This window comes from Trichosurus vulpecula, chromosome 1, assembly GCF_011100635.1.
Source record: "Trichosurus vulpecula isolate mTriVul1 chromosome 1, mTriVul1.pri, whole genome shotgun sequence".
Lineage (NCBI taxonomy): Eukaryota > Metazoa > Chordata > Mammalia > Diprotodontia > Phalangeridae > Trichosurus > Trichosurus vulpecula.
In genome coordinates, this window is record NC_050573.1 from 49,659,885 (window position 1) to 49,680,948 (window position 21,064).

The 21,064-nt window shown below is 38.8% G+C and overlaps 1 protein-coding gene across 2 annotated transcripts in view; it reads left to right on the plus strand.

The window, feature by feature from the left end:
• The window catches only part of ANKLE2 (ankyrin repeat and LEM domain containing 2), a 41,928-nt gene that overhangs the window by 17,040 nt on the left and 3,824 nt on the right, over positions 1 to 21,064 (plus strand). Inside the window, exons 2-11 of one of the 2 annotated variants that reach the window (XM_036764728.1) lie at positions 1,833 to 2,312; positions 4,901 to 5,095; positions 5,661 to 5,854; positions 6,023 to 6,211; positions 7,170 to 7,292; positions 9,768 to 9,834; positions 11,721 to 11,899; positions 12,533 to 12,639; positions 17,716 to 17,909; positions 19,972 to 20,725. In XM_036764728.1, the coding sequence (XP_036620623.1) occupies positions 1,833 to 2,312; positions 4,901 to 5,095; positions 5,661 to 5,854; positions 6,023 to 6,211; positions 7,170 to 7,292; positions 9,768 to 9,834; positions 11,721 to 11,899; positions 12,533 to 12,639; positions 17,716 to 17,909; positions 19,972 to 20,725 (2,482 nt within the window). The remainder of the gene's footprint in view (positions 1 to 1,832; positions 2,313 to 4,900; positions 5,096 to 5,660; positions 5,855 to 6,022; positions 6,212 to 7,169; positions 7,293 to 9,767; positions 9,835 to 11,720; positions 11,900 to 12,532; positions 12,640 to 17,715; positions 17,910 to 19,971; positions 20,726 to 21,064) is intronic. The other variant, XM_036764734.1, reaches the window with a different exon arrangement.

Here is a 21,064-nt window from a genome sequence, read left to right on the forward strand (position 1 = left end):
GGACTATTGAAATTGCCTTCCTGATAGGTCCACCTGCCTCAAGTCCCTTCCCATTCCAATCCATCTTCCATTCAGCCACTAAAGTGATTTCCTAAAATCTAGGTCCAGTCATGTCACCCCTTTACTTGAACTCCACTGACTCCCTATGGCCTCCAGCAGCCAATACAAATGTTCAGTTTGACTCTTTAAAACCTAGCCCTCCCCTTCTTTTCTAGTCTTCTTATACCTTACTCCCTTAAGTCTGCTCTTCAATCCAGTGACACTGGCCTCATGGCTATTCCAGGAACAAGGTACGCTCCATCTCTTGGCTCCAGGCAATCTCTGCCTGACCCCCTTGCCAGGAATTCTCTCCCTCCCCTGCTCAGACTATGGACTACTCTGGCTTCTTACAGAAAACCCATTTTTTACTAGAAGTCTTCCCCAGCCGCTCTTTCGGTTATTTCCTATTTATCCTCCATATAGCTTACTTTATAATTGTCGGGTCTTTGAAGGCACGGACTATCTTTTTCCTCTTCCTGTGTTTCTGGAGCTCAGCACAGTGCCTGGGACGTGGTAGGTATGTCATAAATATTTCTTGATCGATTCGTCGATAAATTACTAGTCTTAGAGATTTGCCTGAGAATATTGAGAAGATGAGTAACTCATCCATGGGCACACTGCTGGCAGTTACCATACAGAGAGCTTGAGTTATGTGGCCTCCTGACCCTCTTAGGGCTGGCCTTTCCATTGTGCTATGCTGCTTCTCATCTTGAAATAGAAATATTGTGTTGAAGGTCACTCTTGTGTAAACTTAGAACTTTTGTTGTATTAAGCAGTTATGGTAGTTTTGTGTGGTTTTATTTTGTGGTAAAGAGTTTCAGTGATCTCTACATAATTGAGAGTGAAGTTACCTGGTTTTTAATGTCAGCTTTGGCCAGTGACAACCTCTGTGAGTTTATAAAATGATGCAGCAGGACTAGATGATCTTTAAGTGTCCCTTCCGACTTTCAAGTCTGTAAATCTATGCCCTATGTATAGTGGGCACTCAGTGATCATTGAAGAAATGAATGATTTTGAATAAATGAAACTGAACTTAGCTTAAATTTTATATACCAAAAATTTGAACCAACACTTTCATGTATAGACACATAGTAAGAAAGGAGATAGATAGATAGATTATATATATATATATATATATATATATTTTATTTATTTCCAATCACATGTAATTGGAATTTACATTTCATCATTCACTTTTATAAGATTTTGAGTTGCAAATTTTTTTCTCCCTTCCTCCTCTTCCCCCTCCAAGATGGCATGCAATCTGATATGGGTTATACATGTATAATCTTATTAAACATATTTCCACATTACTCATGCTGTGAAAGAAGAATTAAAACAAAAGGGAAAAACCATGAGAAAGGGGAAAAAAAATAGTAAGCTGCATTCAGACTCCATAGTTCTTTCTCTGGATGTGGATAGCATTTTCCATCATGAGTCTTTTGGTATTGTCTTAGATCATTGTCTAGCATTGCTGAGAAGAGCTAAGTCTACCATATAGTTGGACATCACACAGGGTTGTTATTATTGTGTACGATGTTCTCCTGGTTCTGCTCACTTCACTTAGCATTGTGTAAGTCTTCACAGGTTAGAAAGAAGATATCTTAAAGTTATGACTTGTCTTGATAATAGATAAAAGGAACCATAATGAATATACTGATTAGTACTTTATGTAACAATACCTGATAGTAGCAAACAGAAGCTAATAACATTTCAAAATGATAAAACGTTACAATCAGCAGGTAAAAAAGGTATATTTTCAACTTGTGTAATTTTTGTAATCTTGTCCTTAGGTAAACTATCAATGGATGTTATTTTGGACAGACTGAAAGGTCTGAATCCAGATGATCTTAGAGAAGAAATTGTCAAAGCAGGACTCAAATGTGGGCCTATTACATCAACAACAAGGTCCATTTTTGAAAAAAAGCTGGCTCAGGCTTTGCTGGAGCAACAAGGAGGAGCTGAAGAAGTATATTTATCCTCTTCAGATCAAGCTGCAGAAAATGTTGCTATTAATCAAACAACAAAACAGACTTTGAAGTCTACTGTGCTAAACCCAGCAAAGTATACCAGTTTATCTGAAGACAGAGATTTTGGTTATAATATGGGTTTGAATCCTCCAGAAGAGGATGCTTTAATTCACAAGACCTGTTCTCTGCCACTTGGAGGAATGGCTGACACTGACTCACAGAAAGATGTCTCAGTGCCATCCAAAGATCCTCCTCTGTACTATGGAGTATGTCCAGTTTATGATGATGTCCTAGCAAGAAATGGTAATTTTAAAGTATTTCTGTTTTATTAACCAAAATAATCTTTTCCTTTTGTAGGAGTTTTTGATGTGCAGTTTCTTCTTGAGTTATTTTTATTTTCCTAGAAGTACAGTACTATAGAGTGGATAAGTAATTAGTAAAAGATTACCAAAAAGATAAAATAGGAAATCTAGATTTTATTTCATTTAAGATAAATCAATGTGTAATGTATCCATTATTTCAGCATTTCACAATTTTCTATCATAATTTAATATTAGTTGATGGGAGTAAAATTTTATTTAAACTAATCATTTATGACAAGATAGATAACTCGATTACATTAGGAAATACTTTGAAATCCTAGGTTACTTCAAAGACCACCCAAGAAAGAATACAGGAAAATCCCATTGTAATCAACTCTTTGAGAAATCCCAGTTATTTTATTGAAAAATTCTGCCATATTTAATTGTACACATGATGCAGTTATGACTGGCCTCTGGGGGCAGCATGGACCAATGGAAAGATGGCTGGAAGTTTAGATCCTGACTCTGCTGCCTCCTCCCTATAGGACCTCTTGGGCAGGTTACAGAACCACTCTGGTCCTCATCTGTAAAATAAAGAGATTAGACCAGCCGACCTGGTCTAAACCGTGAGGCTGTAAGCTGTCTTACTCTCATGTTCAAAACACTTCTCTTAACATACTATGAGAAGAGACTATTTGAACATGAGGAGAGGTGTAAGAGATACCTTCATCCCTGTTCCTTTCCTCCATTAAGCTTGTAGGTCTTTTTTGGATCCTGTTTTGATGGGTGGGCCGGGGGTGGTTCCCCTCCACCCCACCCCCGTGTTAAAAGTAGTAAGGCATGACTGATAAGAGGAAAAGAAAGGGATTGTTTCTCCACCCAAAGGCAAACACTGCATTTTACCAATATAGAAAGTACTTAATTGCCTGTTGATTGTTAACACCAATAAACAAGGGGTATTTCTTAAAAAAAAAAAATAAAGTTGCCTATTTTTAGTAGAGCCTGGAGGAAACATTAGTTGTCCTGTATCTTTTTAGAAAACTGATGTGTAGCCAAATTAATGCTGTTGTATAATGCACCAGCTATTGGATTATGCACCATATTTTATTATAGAAAACTTTGTAATGGTATTCATCATAAATTCTTTCTTTCTAGTGCTTGGATTTACCTCTTCTTTCCATACTCTGTCATCATATTATTACCCTGCTCTTAAATCTAAATTGTTTTCTTCAAGTTCAGACTTCTTTGTCTAGCTTCCAAGGCCCTCTGTAACCAGATTTCCGTCTGTGTGCCCATATTTATTTCCTGTTTCTCCCCAGCATATGTCCTCTGTTCCCATCAAGTGCAACTCCAAATATACCATACTTATTTCCACTTTTTTTAAAAATAGCATTTAATTTTTCCCTAAAAACATGTAAAAACAATTTTCAACATTCATTTTAATTTTGAGTTCCAAATTCCCTTGCTCCCCCTTAGCTCCTCCTTGAGATGCCAAGCAATTTGATATGTTATATATGTGCAGTCATGCAAAACGTATTTCCATATTAGTCATGTTGTAAAAGAAAACACAGACAAAAAAAATAAAGAATCCACTTTTTAAATTTTCACTAATATTGTTCCTACTGTTTGGAGTTCATTCCCCAATCCCATCCATCTTTCAAGCCCCTCCACCCCTAGTTCTCCTGCCTCTACTCCATCTACTTTTGCTACTCTCTCATTTCTTTCAACTATCCTGATCTCTTCCTTTACACTCCCCACCTTTTCAAAGAATAGCCCCGTAGTGCTCACTGTCATCCATGTAATCATATATATTCCAAGAACTAAGGCAATAGGATAAAAAGCCTTGGTTTTACCGGAGATGGGATCAGATGATGAGACTGTACAGTCGCAGTCGTAATCATCAAGCATTTCATTTTAGTACTAAATACTAAGATATATTTATGATATTGATAAATAATAACGGTATTCATTGTAAATCCCTTCTCTAAAATGCCTTTGGATTGGCAGTATGAGGATGAAAAGAAGGGGTGAATCCAATTTGGACCAAGACCTCATTATCATTCTCCTGAAAGGAAGACTATTCTGTGTAGGTAAAGCAGCCAGTGAGTTTACTTATCTTCTGTACTTATGAAACCAAAATAAATAGCAGGGCCTTTTTCCAGTCTGTGATGAAGTAAAATGTGTCATCTAATGCCACTGTGCATCATCTAAGAATCAAGGCAATAGGACCATAAATAGGACTGAAGGGTCACAGGCATTGAATCTCATGGGATCATGACCTTAGAGCTAATGGGGATCTCAGACATTATCTTGTCCAGTTTTTTCATTTTACAGAGAAGGAACTGAGACCTAGAGACATCTGGTTTCTCGCCCAAAGATATCATAAATAGCAAGTAGCTCAGGCTTCTTTTTGGGGTTGGTATTTTGTTTTGTATAGGGCCTTTTTTTTTTTGCCTAGGAAAAAATTTTAGAGGAAAACCAGTAGGCTAATTTTAAGATAAATTTTATTTAAAACAGAGGGGTGCTAAGGAGTGAATTAGGTTGTTGGATTGTGGTATCTCCTGTTAACGTTCGTGTTTTCTTATCTAGAAAGGATTCATGTTTATGAGGATAAGAAGGAAGCTTTGCAAGCTGTCAAAATGATCAAAGGGTCTCGATTTAAAGCTTTCTCAAACAGAGAAGATGCTGAGAAGTTTGCTAAAGGAATCTGTGATTACTTTCCATCCCCAAGCAAAACTTGCTTTCCTCTCTCTCCAGTGAAAACAGGACCATTTTTTAATCAAGGTGGGTAAAACCTTTGGTATTTGTCTTTTAAAATCCTGGCTTTTACTCAGAAATATTTGAGATTCTCTTTTCTGGTACATTTAATGATTTTCCATATTTCAATAAGTAGGTGTGCTGGTCAACAGCCATATTCTTTGGGGCCAAGCAGGATGGTTTCTAATTCCAAGGGCTGTAGTGGAAGGGTAAGCTAGATTCTGTAGTCCTAACTGGAGCCATTCATGCCCTAGTAATCTGATTGCCCTCCTCATAAAAGGAGAGCCATTTCCCTTCTCCTCCTCCAGACTTGTTATATGACCCTATTGGAGAAGTGGCCCCCATCTCTTTATTTGCATGTCATCTGGGCCCATTGTAGAGTGGGAAGGAGGCTCTGAGAGGACTAGTCTGAAGGGTGACTTCCACCATGAGACAGACAAGCTATACATGAAACATTTTAAGTCATGGGTACCTTGCACACATGATGCAGTGGTTGGTTGTTAGTATTTGTTACGGAATTTCCTCCCCAAATTGAAAATTAAATCCAAAGAGACTATTTTGGAACACTCTGAATTTTGCATTTTGATGACAGATGGTTTATGCTCACCTGAGTCTGAATCAGTTAACAAAGAGCGAGCAAACAGTTTTAAAAGTCCTCGTACACAAGACCTGACTGCCAGACTCCGAAAGGCTGTGGAGAAGGGGGATGAAGCTATGTTTGCGGAACTTATCTGGAATAACCCACGCTATCTGATTGGCTCTGGGGACAACCCAACAATAGTACAGGTGAGCCTGTTTTCATCATGGACATCATCAATTGAACCGTCACCATGCTGGATGTAAAAGTGATCGCTTATCGCCTTTTTCGGTAATGAGAACAGGTGCAATTTACAGTGAAATGAGGGGTACTTGTTTTAAGTTTCAGATGACATATAATGTGCAGTTTTGTTTCAGGAAGGATGTAGGTACAATGTCATGCATGTGGCCACCAAAGAGAATCAGGCTCGTATCTGCCAATTGATTTTAGACACTTTGGAAAATCCTGAATTTATGCGACTTATGTATCCAGATGATGATGAGGTCATGTTGCAGGAGCGGATTCGATATATTGTTGACCTTTATCTTAACACTCCTGATAAAACGGTGAGTTTGTCCTTTTTTGTTCAGCTATCTTTTATAAGATAAAAACTAGTCGTCTTGTCTCTAGCAGGGCTTTCCAGTAGCAACCCCCTCAGTGCTTCTTTAACAAATATGGGGTTGGGATCCACAGTTTATGTAGGAAAACTTGGGGTGCCCATTACTGATTGTTAGATGCTTATTGTGTGCCTACTCTGTTTCCCCATACTATGAGGTGTTTGATGAATAAGATAAGATATAGTCTCTGTCCTTAAGGATTTTATAGCACAGTCGGGGAGACAGGACATATACTCACGAAAAGGTAACTGATGACAACAGATGAATAGAGAGCTTAGTGAAGGAGGTCTTTAGGAACATATTACTTTGTTCTTTTTTGTAAGACTTATAAATGAATGAAAGGTCAGGGCTTTACACAAATAAAGCTTTAAATGTAATAGAACTTTCTCCCACAAAACCTCCCATCAGGAGCAGCAACTTCCCTTTTGTAACTGCAGGGCTTATTCTCCACAAAGTTTGTCTTCATTTCGGTTGGTTTCAGCACAAGGATAGGTTATTAAGACTTATGTTTGCTTTGGGTTAACATAAAAACTTTACAGTCTGGAGTTTTCTAGTAAAGTGCTGGATGACCATTGTTCTTTCATTATTGTTGGATCTCTTAAAGGTGGAGGGGATTATTATCAGGAAAAGAATCGTATATGCCAGAAATTTTTCAGAGTTTTAGACTGCTAAATTCTGTCCTACCTTTACAGTTGTCCATCAGTAAAACTTTATTTCTTGAATTCACACAGTAGTTTATCAGTCAATCAACTAATATTTATTGAGTAACTGTTATGTAGAGATTGCCATGGGGGGCACATGTGTCTTATGGCATTTTAACATTACATTACTTTATTCTTACAGCAACTCTGTGAGGCAGTTAATATATAAGTGGAAATGCTAAAGTGTGTCTTTGCCTTTATTTTAGGGAAATGATACTCCTTTGCATTTTGCTTGCAAATTTGGTAACGCAGATGTGGTCAATGTACTTTCGTCACACCCTGGTATTATAAAACATCCTAGAAACAGATATTTACAAACTCCTGAAGATGTAAGTTAACCATTAAATTTAATAATTAGTTGCAGTATTATTTATTTGTGAACTCGACCATGAATTGTTTTTGGTATGTGAAACTTTTGCTCATTGGTCCAGTAGAACATACTGGGCATTTTCCATTCTTGGTAATTGGTGGCACTGAGGTGCCCATATTCTTATCATATTAGGTTCTGCAAACATTTAGTAAGCTCCTTCTGTGTTCAGGGTGCTTATCAAGGTGATGTAGGTATGGAAACAGAAAGCAGCCTCTTCCCTCTGTCATTTAGTCAGTAAGCATTTATTAAGCGCCTACTCTGTGCCAGGCACTGTGCTAAGCACTAGGGATGCAAAGAAATGGAAAAAACAGTCCCTTCTCTTAAGGAGCTCACTCTCTAACGTGGGAGATAACAAGCAAACAACTCTACACAAACAAGATATGTACAGAGTAAATTGTGGGTAATATATGTACATGTGTATATTATATATGTGGAATGGCTCATGCTACTTTGCATCTGCAGCCCTTCTTGGTTCCAGCTCCATGGGACAACATGCCCCTTCCGGGATGAGCTCATAGCTTCTAAACTTTAATACCATGCTGCTAAGTTAACTCCTCCCTCAGCTACTTTTCCTCTCTTATTGGAGGGCAATATCTTTTTTTTATTAAGGGCAGAAACTGGACTCACACCTCACCCTGCTTTGCATCTGCTGTTCTGCCTGTTTTTGATTCTAGGGAACAAGATACCTCCTCCTATGTCTCCAGAGGAGAAAGTGAGACTGATGACTTAGCACAGCCCTCCCTCACTTAAATCCAGTTCACTTGCATGTCATGGCTTCACCTTCCTGAGGTCATGGTCCTCTTTGAGAGGGAAGGACAAACAACAACTGGGAACCCCAGTGGAACTAGCCAGTTGGGCAGCACAGCTTCTTTCTTTCTTTTCTTCCTTCCTTTCTTGCTTTCCTTCTTTCTCTTTCTTTCTCTTCTTGTTTGCTGAAACCTTGCAAGATATCTTGGGATTTATAGGCTAGAGTTCTTTCTTGAGGACCATGCCTTAAACCCAGATCACTCTGGCTCTCTTTGATTGGCCAACAACAGGTACCAACCTAAGCCCCACCTGGTCATTGTTTGGGCCCTGACTGGCTCAGAGTGAATATAAATAGCTGTTGTTTCTGTTTTGGCCAACCCTGAGAGTCTTCCCCTCTCAGATTGATTTTTACCTAGGCTTAATCTTTGAATGGGCATTGCCTCAGTCAGACTGAGACTTGTTAAAGACCTTATTTTAAAAAGGCCAAGGTCTCCCACTGCATCCTACCTGGCCACTGGACCTAGATGGCTCCAGAGAAGAAAGTGAGGCTGGTGACTCTGCACAGCCCTCCCTCACTGAAATCCAGTTCACTTTCAAGTCACGGTATCACCTCCCTGATGTCATGGTCCTCTTCAGGAATGAAGGACAAACAGCATCTAGAGTCTAAGCATTCTTTTTGAAAGGAAATAATCTATGCTATAAGGGCATGAGACTTCTCTCATCCAAAAGCCTTGGCCAGAGTGAAAGAGGAGGAGAGCAGGCTGGATTGCCTTTGGGGAATCGTACAGTGTTTTTGGTGACCTTTTCTCCCAGAACCAAAGAACCCCTTTTTTAATACCAGCATTCTGCCAGTGAGTGACCTATAACTGCAAGACATGGAACACAATAGTCTCCAAAGCCTGGAAAACAAATGTCACACAGAGGGCAGTAGATAGAGTAGAAAAGTGGGTACCAGCTGCCCCACAGAACTGACTAGAGTAAAAAAGTACTAGAGAAGTGTGCTAGATTGGTCATGTAGTGAGGATGGCATGTGTACAGTCTAAGCGTTCCACCTGTGTCCTCATGGGGTTAGGAGAAAGAGAAGAAAGCTTCTCACATGTTGGTGTCACCTTCTGGCACACCTGTGTGTGGACAGATTTGAACTCAGCTCTTCATCGCTCCATGTCGAGTGCTGTACACACTGCAACCAAGCTGCCTCAGGAAGACCTAACTTTGAATCCTACCTCAGGCACTTCCTAGTTGTGTGACCTTGGGCAAGTCACTTCACTGCTGTATGCCTCAATTTCCTTCTTTGTATAATGGGGGTAATAATAGCGCTTGGCTCCCAGAGTTGTTGTGAGGATCAAGTGGGATAAGTGCTTCACAGACTTTAAAGCCCTATATAAACACAAGCAGTGCTGACAGATCCAGGAGAAGATCTTTTCCATGTTTGGGTGAGGACGTGAGGAGGAAGATGAGTAAAGATTTAAGGAAAAGAGATGGGGTTTGGTCTGGGTAGAAAGATTTATTAAGATGTCATACTTAGGGAAGATATGTTTGAAAATCCTGACATAAGTTTCTTTATGTCTAGTATAGAACAAAATGCACTGCTAGAATTATCGATCTTTTTTCTTTCCATAGCAATTTCATGGTCCAAAAAACAATCAATAGAATTTAAGATATTGCTTATTTCTTTATCTTTCAACAGGTAATTTGTGAAAGAAGTAAAGATAAATCTGCAAAGTTGAAGGAGCAAATCAGAGAATATTTAAAAGGTAGGTACTTGAAGCATGGAGTTGAAATCAGTGTTGGAGGGAACTTGTATCAAGACCCCTGCCTTTCAAGCAGGTGAGTGCCACAGACAGGAGTCATCACATTTTAGAACGAGAAGGAGCTTTGGAGACGATCTAGTATAACTTCGGTTTACAGGTGATGAAACTGACTCCTCAAGAAGTTAAGTGGCTCCCCAAAGTCACCAGCTCATCATTGCTGCATAGTCCACTATTCTGATAAGACCATATGATTCCAGACAGACTGTGGAGAGGTAGGATCGGAAGTCATCTGCACAGGAAGTAGTGTTGGGGAGTAGGATGGGATCACCCAGGGGGAAAGTGTGGAGGAAGAAGGCGGCCAAAGACCTCTTTAGGGGTCTCTTGCCCTGAAAGGGAAGATTGTTGGGTTGTGGGGAGTCATGAAGGAACAGGATGAGAGACATTGGCATGCTCTAAGGGAAGCCAGGGGCAGAAAACATTTAAGGAAGGAGGTGTTATTCTGCAGTGTAGCAAAGAAAGAGGATGAGGACTGAAGGAAAGGCCACTGGATTTGATGAAGGTATCTGTTTCTTCAACTGTGAAATGGGGATGATAATAATAGCACATTTCCAGTGTCGTTGTGAGGATCAGATGAGAAAATGTTTGTAAAGTGCTCAGCCCAGCTCCTGGCACATAGCAGGTACTTAATAAATGTTTACTGACCAACCGACTTGCTCAGGGTCATACAGCTAGTAAATGCTTGAAGCAGTATTTGAACTTAAATCCTTCTCATTCCACATCCAGTACTTTAGCTACCAAGCTCCCTGGATAGGAGTTGTTACTTTTCTAGAATTTCTGTCATGTGGGTGCCTTGTTTGCTGATGCAAATTGCTCCTCTTCCTCATTTCATTAAGTGGTTTTATGAGTTAGTTATGGTCAAAATTTAAATACCTAGTGACAAGGTGATAAGCATCTCTGGTCTTGGTCTTAGAGAAGTCATCATATACTGACCTGTTGCTGGGTCCATGCTTGAAACCCTTCCAGCTCAATAGCACTTATCCCGGGCTGCTACTACACTGCAGGGCCCTTCTAGAAGTAAGGGTCACCTTGGTATCCTGAGAAGTCAGTAGAGGGTGGCTTTAGGGGAGAGTCAGTAAGTGGATACTCCCCCCCCAAAAAAACGAAGTAGGGGACTACATAGCCCTTATTTAAATAAGATTGTTTTGTATGTCTTAATAGTAACTCTGGTTTTTCTTCAGTACCTGCCTGTACCTACCTGTTCGTTAGATGATACCTGGGCAGCCTTTTTCACAAATGAACTCTCACCCTGGAGCCTAAGTGGGCCCAAGTCCTAACTCAGACTTGGGAGGTGGTTTGGAATAACAAACGTTCAGTACAGGGAAATGTATATCTCAACACAAGACAATAAAGCAAAATAGCTTATTGAGGGGAAATAGAAAATGAAGGGCCACCAGGAAAATGGATGGAAGTAGGTCCACTGGGCTTCGAGACAGAGTTGGGTCCCCTGCTGGGGCCCCGGGGGAATGGGACACTCTTTCTTATACCAGTCAAGTCTGGTGGGTTTTTATAGGGTTCTTATCTGAGTCTAGCACGATCAGATATTGGGAGAAGGGAATGAGGAGCCTGGACCTGAGGACTCATGCTGATTTATGCTAGGTGAGGAGAGGGAAGATGTAAGTACAAAAAAACTTCCATTGAAAGGGAACAATGAATATGGTTTTAATTTTCTTTGTAATTGCTTTTTCATTAGTCATGAGATCATGGACATGTTTTGAATCGAGTAGTTTTTATCATGGAAAAACATTTGTTTGAAAGCTTCAACTAATCAGAAAAGTAGTATAACATCGTATCCTGAGTTTTAAGTGAAAATGCACTGTTTTTTTCTTCAGGTCATTATTATGTGCCGCTCTTGAGGGCAGAAGACAATTCGTCTCCTGTGATTGGTGACATATGGACTTCAGATCAGGCAGACGGGCGTCCTCACATAACAACACCCCGATTTGGGAGCAGCCCAAAAGATCCTGTTTTGAGTGTGAGAGCTTTTGCAGGGCCATTAAGCCCATCCAAGGTGGGTGATCATGGAAGCATCTTATATTAGAGCTTTGCTCCTATAGATCAAGCAAGTATTCTGATAACTGAGTTGCTAGTTTTTTTCCAGTTGGGGAGATGGTGATCCCATGGAAAGCTCTGAAATTTTCCATATTGTGAGTAAAAATAATGGCCTCATCTCTCTATTTAAGCGGCTAATAGGAGAATGATATTGGGCCACCGGAAATATTTTACTTGTTCCCCTAGGAAGGAGTCACTCGGTGGCTGTGCTTTTCTTTCTCTAGGGCATATGGCTACTTAGGAAGCTTACTTGAGTGACTTGGCTAGGATAATAACGTTAACTAATTCAAGGCCAGAGAGAGGTTAAAAATTCAGAAAGAGCCCCTCCCAAGTTAGATCAGGGTCATAATTTATAGCTGTTTCTCAGAACAGCAGGTGCCTTTGTTGGGTTGTGTCTTCTCTCTGGCCAAGGGGTTTCATCATATCCATGTTTGGAGCCTGGAATTTTTTACTGTAATGAAATTGGTAAATTTTCCCATACCTACCGAGCTTGTAACATGTCCTGTAGAGAATAGTTGTACTTTTAAGTTTTCTTGGGTTAGTAAAACAACAGATAATGTTTATCATAATACTTGAATTTTTCTCTTTTTAGGCAGAAGATTTTCGCAGACTTTGGAAGACTCCACCTCGAGACAGAGCTGACTTTTTTCATAATGTCAGGAAATCTGATCCAGAAAGAGGTGTTGAAAGAGTAGGAAGGTATACGGGGGGCTGTGCTAAAATAATTAAATGTGAAAATTGAGCAGTAATGTTGATTAATGAGTTGTAGCATTTTTTATTTTAGCAAAAATTATTATAGTCAGGTTAATATAATTGGTCATGTGAAGAATTTTATTTTTTATACTGTAATATAAAATTTTTAGTTTATCTTTTCCCTCTTTTGTAGTTGTATAAGGATGATAGAGGTTTTTGTTGTTATTCAGTTATGTCCCACTCTTTGTGAATCTATTTGGGGTTTTCTTGGCTAAGATACTGGAGTGGTTTGCCATTTCCTTCTCCAGCTCATTTTATAGATAAAAGAGACGAGTTAAGTGACTTGCCCAGGATCACACAGCTACTAAGTGTCTGAGGCCAGATTTGAATTCAAGAAGATGAGTCTTCCTGACTCCAGGCCTGGCATTCTATCCACTGTGCCACACAGCTGCCTCTGTGGAAGTTAAGAAGCCTTAAGAATATATTACAATTGAATGTGTGTTCAGTTTATTCAATTTGTTTATTTTTAATATTAAGTCATGGTTTTTAAGTTTGATTGGACCCATGTTAAATTGTAGTATAAATATCTTGCAATTTTCTACAACAAGTTGATTATTTTGGTGCATAGAACGTGATTTGAGTAGGGTGGGTGTTCTGTTTGCCAGGGCAGAGCATCACTCATGACTTTTCCTAATTCTACCATAGAGGATCCACTTAATGTGCTAGAGGTTGTCCTCTGGTTCTTGGAGGGATGGTACCTCTGTGTTACTTGGGGTATGTCCTCTGTTGTTCTTTTTTGCTACGTGATCAGTCCACCTCTTTTTTTATTCAGACACATACTGGGCAGTGTTTCATAATATACTGCAGCCACCTTTTAGTACCACAGGTGATTTAAAAAAAAATTAACATTTCTTTTTTAAATTCTAACTTAACAGTCATTAACAAGAATGGACATTTCAGTATACAAAGAAAAACAAGAAAGATAATTGTTGAGTATCCAACATGTTGTGTCTAGGTTCTAAAAAGTAATATTTATTAAATTTAAAACAAAAACAAAAACCAGCTATTGGCTAACTGCTACCAACAGGTAGATGGAGTTTTGCGAATAGGCAGCACTGGCTCTACCTCAACCACGCTTCTGCTTAGCCTTCACAGCCATCATCTGGGGATGTGGCTCCTATGAAGAGGGGCCAGCCCTTCCCACTACCTGTCAGACACCTGCCACACACACAGCAGTTGGGTCAGCCTTGCTGAAACAGCCAGACCCCAGAAGGACAGACAGGAGGCACCTGATGGGGCCACCCCAGGACCCCAAGCCCAGGAGTCCTGGGAAGATCAAATTGTGAGGCCAGTGCCTTCAGCCCTCCTCCTGCAGGGGCCACAGACACAGCTACCAATGATCCAGAAAAGACAGTTCTTGTCCCCAAAGTCCTTGGAACTGTCACATGGTTCAGCATCAGAAATTGAAACCATTTTATCGGTGGGAATGACATTAAAGAGGAGGCATTACCATCTACTGTGCCCTATGGACCATGGGACCTTTCCCTCTGACTTACAGCTGAAACCTCCATCCATATGTGATGTGTCTGCCGTTAGAATTAGAGCTCCTTAAGAGCAGGGACTGACTGACTTTTCTGTTTGTATCCTCAGTGCTTAGCCCAGTGTTTTGCATGTAGTAAGGAATTAGTAATTGCTTTCTTCATTCATCGAAAATATTCTCTATTTGTATCCTCTTCTGTACTTTTTTGTTCTGGGCATTTAAAAGAATGGTGCTCTTTTTCATACTGTCCACTAATCTATCCTGCCACCTAAGTAGAAGACTTTTTTTTAAAGTGTATAATCAAACACAAAAAAATCAACACATTACTCATATCTGAGAATGCTTGTTTGAAGAAGGGGAAGGTGTGTTTTTCCTCACTGCTCTTTTGAAATCTTGATTGATGGGTATGTTAGAGTTCTGAGGTCTTTCCATTTCTAAGGCTGTAAATTGCAGAAGCTGCCAGTGTGAATTGGTAGAAGCTGTTTGCTTATTGGGAGTTGACCAAAAGAAAATAGATTACCATGAAAATGGTGATGAATTCTTCTCCATGCCGCATCTTTTAAGTGTCACCAGTGTTCTTGAATCATTGGGCTGATTCTCATGTCAGCCTTTCTGGAAGATTATTTTCTCATCTGCTCTTTGTTATTTATGAGGTAATACTGCTGAGGCTTCATTCCTCCTCCCTTTTAATGTTTTGCAAGTGGGCTTGGACTTTTAAGGAGACTGTATTTACTGGTTGAAGGTGTCATGGACTCTTTTGGCCTTGAATTGTAGAGTATTTCCTCTTTTTAAAATGTTTTTATTAATCTTATTTTTCACATTATAAAGACAAAAAAAGGAAAAATTAGTAAAGTTGATCAGTGCATTGAAAAAGTCCAAAAATATATGTAATGTCCTATATTCATGGCTCTCTCATCTGTTGAGATAGCTGCACATCTCTTATCTCTTTTTTGAGCTAGGCTAATTCTTTGTAATTTTACATTTACTTTTGATTTTTTTTGGTAGTTTTTCCATTTTCGTTGTTGTAGTCATTGCATATGTTGTTTTCTTGGCTCTGCTTACTTCACTCTGCATCAATTTGTATAGCTCTTTACATGCTTCTCTGTATTCACATTCATTCTTTATTTTTTCTTATCCATTCTTTCTTAAAGCACAGTAATATTACATTGCATTTGTGTACCACAGTTTACTTAGCCATATCCTATTCAATAGGTTTATGTTTTGATTCCAGTTCTTCGATGTCACAGAAGGTGCTACTAAAAATATTTTAGAAGATATGGAGACTTTCTTCTTATTGGTGGCAGCAGAGTCTCCGGGTCGAAAGTTAGGACATTGTAGTCACCGTGTTTGCTTTGCAGTGTGATCACAGCTCCACCAGCAGTGCACCAGCGTGCTACCTTCTGACAGCCTGTCCAACATCAAATTATTCCCATCTCTTTGCTAGTTTGCGGGGTATGAGGCAAAACCTCAAGGTTGTTTTGATTTGCATTTCTCTTTATTTTTGGTAATTCCAAACATTATTTCCTATGTTTTTTTGTAGTTTGCAGTTCTTTTTTTGAGAACTATTTGTTCATATTCCTTGACCACTTATCTCTATGTCTTCTCATTGATGTATTTTAGTCTATTTGACATTTCCTTTGACAGTCGCCTTACCTGATGAGTCAGCAACCTCACTGCTTACAGAAAATTGACTATGCGATGAGGTCATTTCTTTTCTGTTAAAATATAACTACCTGCATTTTTATATGTATTTCAGTGCTCACTTCTTACTCTCTTCTCAAAGAAAATATTTATGGCTTGATCGCAAACCACCTTTTCTCACATGGTTTTTGCTGTCCTCTCCTTTTGTAATAAAGTTAATTACCTTATAGAAATGTTCCCTTTATACTTGGCAACGAATGTTGGCACTAAGGTATAATTACATTCACAGTGATCTTTGCTTATCATCATCTTGAGCATTGCCAGTTAAAATGACCAACTGTCCCATTATTTTTTTTTTTTCATTTTTGGGTACTCATTGAAACCGCCTCCACCAGTTCCATTATTCATCACTCTGAGTATGTGTGGAGCTATTGTTTAGCTGCAATTTAAAAATTTCTCCTTTTCATTCTAACAGTGATCACTTAATTGCTAAATTAATGACCTTTTTTCAGTCCTTATGCTTCTTGACCTCTCTGCAGTCTTATTTACTTTTAGCAATTACCCCCTTCTGCTGGATGCTCTATCTAGGTTTTTGTGATAATTTTCCCTCCCAGATCTATTTCTCAGTCTCTTTTGCTGAGTCTTTTGCTAGGTTATGTCTCATCTCCCAGGACTTTGTCCTTGCTTTTCTTTTTCCTTCATAGTATCATGATTAGTGATCAGCTTCCATGGAGTTTTAATTATCGTCTCAGATCTATAGATCTAGTCCTGCTTCACCAGCTGATTATTGGCCCATAGACATCTCAAACTTGTTGATGATTTAAAACCCATGTTCGTTGACTCTTTCCTCTCTTCTGCTGCTTTGCCTCCTTCTCTGGGGTAAAGTTGAGAGACCTCACAGGACTGACCAGTTCTGTACTTTTGTCAGTTTCAGTTGGGTTCTTTAGACAAGTTAATCCTTAGGTGAGCAGTCTTCTGACAGTGAGCCTTTGTGTGCTCAGCTGGGCTGGTCCTCAGGCAGCAGACCTTGTTAGGACCATACATAGTCTTAACTACTTAGTTGAATATTCTAGACTTGCCCTCAGCTGGCCAGGCCTTCTGGAACCCAAGCTCCCCTCAGGGAGTTGATAACTATTGAGCCATCTGAGTGGCATCCTGGGGCAAGATAATGACTTTTTACAATGTTTTTCATTCAGTAGGCTCTTCATATACATAGATATGGAATACAAATATTTGGAACTTGTTGATTCCTTTGAAAGTAAAGAATAACAAAGTTTCAGCTCCTACCCTTTTAAAAATTCAGTCCCACCAAAGAAATACATTTTCAGGAACAGGAGCCAACATTGGAGTTTGATTATTGGATTGGATTGACAGTCTTATCAAGCAAAAATTCCTGAGGCATATTTTCTAAGGGATCAAATATAAATGATTTGGGGTGATTGGAAAGGTTCAAATTTTCATTTTCCCAACTTGTAATACAATGAAAATCATATTTTAAAAAAAAGATTACATATATAGTGAAAATAGTAGCCAAACACTGCTTTGTAGAACTGTGGGGGACAGGTTCCTTTATTTAAGATTTTTCACTGTTTAATATTTTAATCAAAAAAATTTTTCAATGGATTGGCTCAGGATTTTTATCCACTAATTTATGAAATTCTTCACTTGTTTATCTCATGTTGTTCTTTTGCTAGACTTGGATGGAAAGAGATTTTATAAATGTAAAGTAGAAATACTTGGAGTTCAAGTTAAGAATAAAATAAAATTATTACCAGAGCTTGAAAAATTGTTTTCCTATTTCTCTTCATTAGATAGAATTGAGATTACTTGTTCAGCAAGTGTATGTCTCTCACATTTTTTTAAAAGCCTTTTCTCTGTGTGTTTTGTTTTATCTATTACAGGGAATTAGCCCATGAGCTGGGATTTCCATGGGTTGAGTACTGGGAATTTTTGGACTGTTTTGTTGATCTGTCTTCCCAGGAGGGCCTACGAAAACTAGAAGAATACCTTGGTCAACTTGAAATGAACAAAAAAGGCCACCAAGAAACAGGAGAAAATGAGACCTGTAACAGACCTAAAACTTATAATACTTCTGGTAAGAAACAGATGTTTATGATTTGGGCACCATTTAAAAAAATGCTATCCCAATCTCAAACTACCAAGTATGATACCTGTAATAAGTCAAACATTATGTCTCTGTAATTTCTGTCTCTGCTCATCATTTTTGGCTTTCTTTTACCCCTGTCACTAGTGGAAAGGTCCACATTTACTTGTAAATGTAAATGTAGCTCTGATGTACCTTTACGTATGATATAGGCAGAATCAAAATTGTCGTCAAAATGACATATGAATCTTCATGCAGGACATGCACTGGTCACAACTAGCAGCACCTTAAACTCTAACCCATAGGGCTTGTCAGAGTCAACATCTATAGTATGTGCTTTGCAGATAATTTTTACAATTTTTTTCTTTTATATATTTGTTAAATGTTTTGTATTTTTGCATGTTTGCTAGTTTGTCCTTTTGCCTATGTTCAGGCTCCATTCTTTGTGCCCAGGTTTAATTTGTTGTAAAAGTTAAAACCATAGTAATGAGGTGGATGTAACTCCCGTATTCAACAATTCATAGGAATCTAGCAGAGGTCATTTAGTGCCTCCTTCTATTTTATGCAGCAGTGCCTTCTGTAATATTCCTGTCATACAGTCTCTTCTTGAACATTTCTTATAACCAGTCCACTTATCCTCTCATGAGGAAAACCCCATAGAGAGCCAAAATTTCCCTGTTACTTTCACCCAGTGGTCTTTGTTCTGTCCTCTGGAGACATGCTTAATAAGACATCTGTATGGTGCCCTTCAGCTATTTGAAGACAATAATTATGACCCCTTATCTGCAATATTATAGAAAAGAGTCAGATTTCCAGGAGGATGGATGGATTTAACAACTTAGATGTTTCCATAGAAGTTTGATTCTATATCCCTTCTAAGCATTTGCCAAGCCTCGTATTTATGGATACTACCTGATGGCTTTGTTGCCTGTGCTCAGATCCTACTCTGTGTGTTTACTTTCCATTTCATACTTCCCCAACTCCAGACATACCAAATATCTAGCAATCTAAATTAGATCACGACCAGGAACTTAAAGGAAGAAGGGGTATGGATGAAGGCATTTGCACAAGACATCTTATTTACTTCCTCTCCTATAGGAATAGGTTGCCTGTGTTACTGAGACAACTCTTTGTAATGTTCTGCTCTCCCCTCCCCTGGTAATATGTACCTCTTCTCACCATCCCTCTCTCCTTCATATCAGCCTCCTTCCTTCTCCCTCTTCCTTCTCTCCTTTTCTTGTCTATTCAGGGCTAAAAAGCTTTTCCACCCCTTTTCAGATGACTTTTTTTCATCTGCTGGTTGCTCTTCCACTTTAGAAAGTCAAAGCATCCTGGAAGTGGGGTTTCTGGTCATAGATTCATTATAATGAAATTCTACTTAACCTTGTAACAGGATGTTGTCTCTGTTTAAAAGTCAAACCAACTAAAGTAATGACATGAAAGAGCAATAAAAAAAATCCAAACCAAAAAGCAGCTTTTTAAAAGTCATAGTTAAAAATTTGAAACTATTAAATGTCTAGAAATATGGCTCATATCTGTGGTCTAAAGGCATTTTTTAAATCCTGATAGAGAATTGTAAAAAATATAATGAACGAACCCAAAGAAGAGAAATTTCTCCCCTTCCCCCATCACAAATGCACATGCTATACACACATGAAAATTTTGGAGGGAGAAACAACCTGAAAGAAAGTTGAGACATTGGAATTTTGACATGATCTGGTAGAATTTTTATTACTGCTGACTGACAGCTCTGCAATATGGCACTTTATATAATCTGACATCGTGCTTGCTGTTGTATTTCTAGCAAAGTGCCTTTGAAAGGAACGTGTGCCTACCATAGGCTTAATTTGTATTGATTGCCTTTTATCCAAAACTGCTTTTTCATTTTGATCATGAGGGATTTTACATAGCCAAAATGTGTATTTAGGAAAACAAGTGGCAGAAATGAAAATTACTCATCACCTAGTTCATATATGGAAATGAAAATTATGATAAAAAATCTAATGCATATCTGTTATTCATATGTTTAAAGTGACCCCCTTATCTTATACAGGCAGGAGCAAAAAATGCAGCAACTCCATCTCTGTGGGAGCATTTCTAGATGAAGAAGATGACATGAGCCTAGAAGAAATTAAAAACAGACAAAATGCAGCGCGGAATAACTGCCAGCCACTTGTTTCCCAAGAGCCTACCTTTGGTGCTTTTGGAGACTCACCATGTGATATTCTTTCCATGGAACACACAGCAAAATTAATAGACATATCACAGCTCCCTGGCAGACACTATGAGAAGGGGGGTTCTTCTAACAGAAATGGATTTTGTAGCCCCGTAACTAAAGACAGGTTCATCAGCAGGGAAAAGCAGAAGTCGCCGAGTGGGGAGGCATGCTTTCTTTCACCTGTCTCCAGTTTAATGACAGAATTTGACAAACTAACATTGCAAGACCAAGGAAATAGGTTTTTTGAGAAAACAAACCAAGTTATGGCAAAAACTGATGAGAGAATTCTGACTTCAGGAATGAATCAAGTCAAAATTTCTAGAGACCAGGTAGATAAGATCGGTGCAAATCAGATAAAGGAAAACTACTTAGAAGAAGATGCTACTACAGTGGGCAGGCCTGGAAATGGCAAAATAAGGACGGGAAAAGGAACGTCGCCTCAAATCGATAGATTGCATTTGGATTCCAGTGCTCCGGATGGAGGGTCACAGCTTTGTGGCCAGGCTAAATCTTCAGAATCTCCTTCTCCAAGGCTGTTTTCCAAGATTCCACCTCCAAATGAAAGATCCAAGAAATTCTTTCTTCAAGGGTATGAATTTTAACCACTTAGTACATACAGTGTATATGTACATGGGCCCTTTGCCAAAGCCCTTTCTGGCCATTGATAGCCTTACATGTGGGTTTTTTTACTTATATTGGTAATAAATTTATTTTCTGCTGAATTACTTTAAGAATTATCCATCTTTTATTTTGGAAAATCATTTTAAGATGTCTTTTCTATCATCAAGGGGACTTTTGGTTGGGCTATTTTGATGAACACATCTCTTCCTCTTGATTTCCAGTTTATAATGGTATGATAGCCAGGGAAGGAAGCACAGATATAATTTTTAAGCCTTTCATAAGTTTGAAGTTTATCTTAATTACCCAG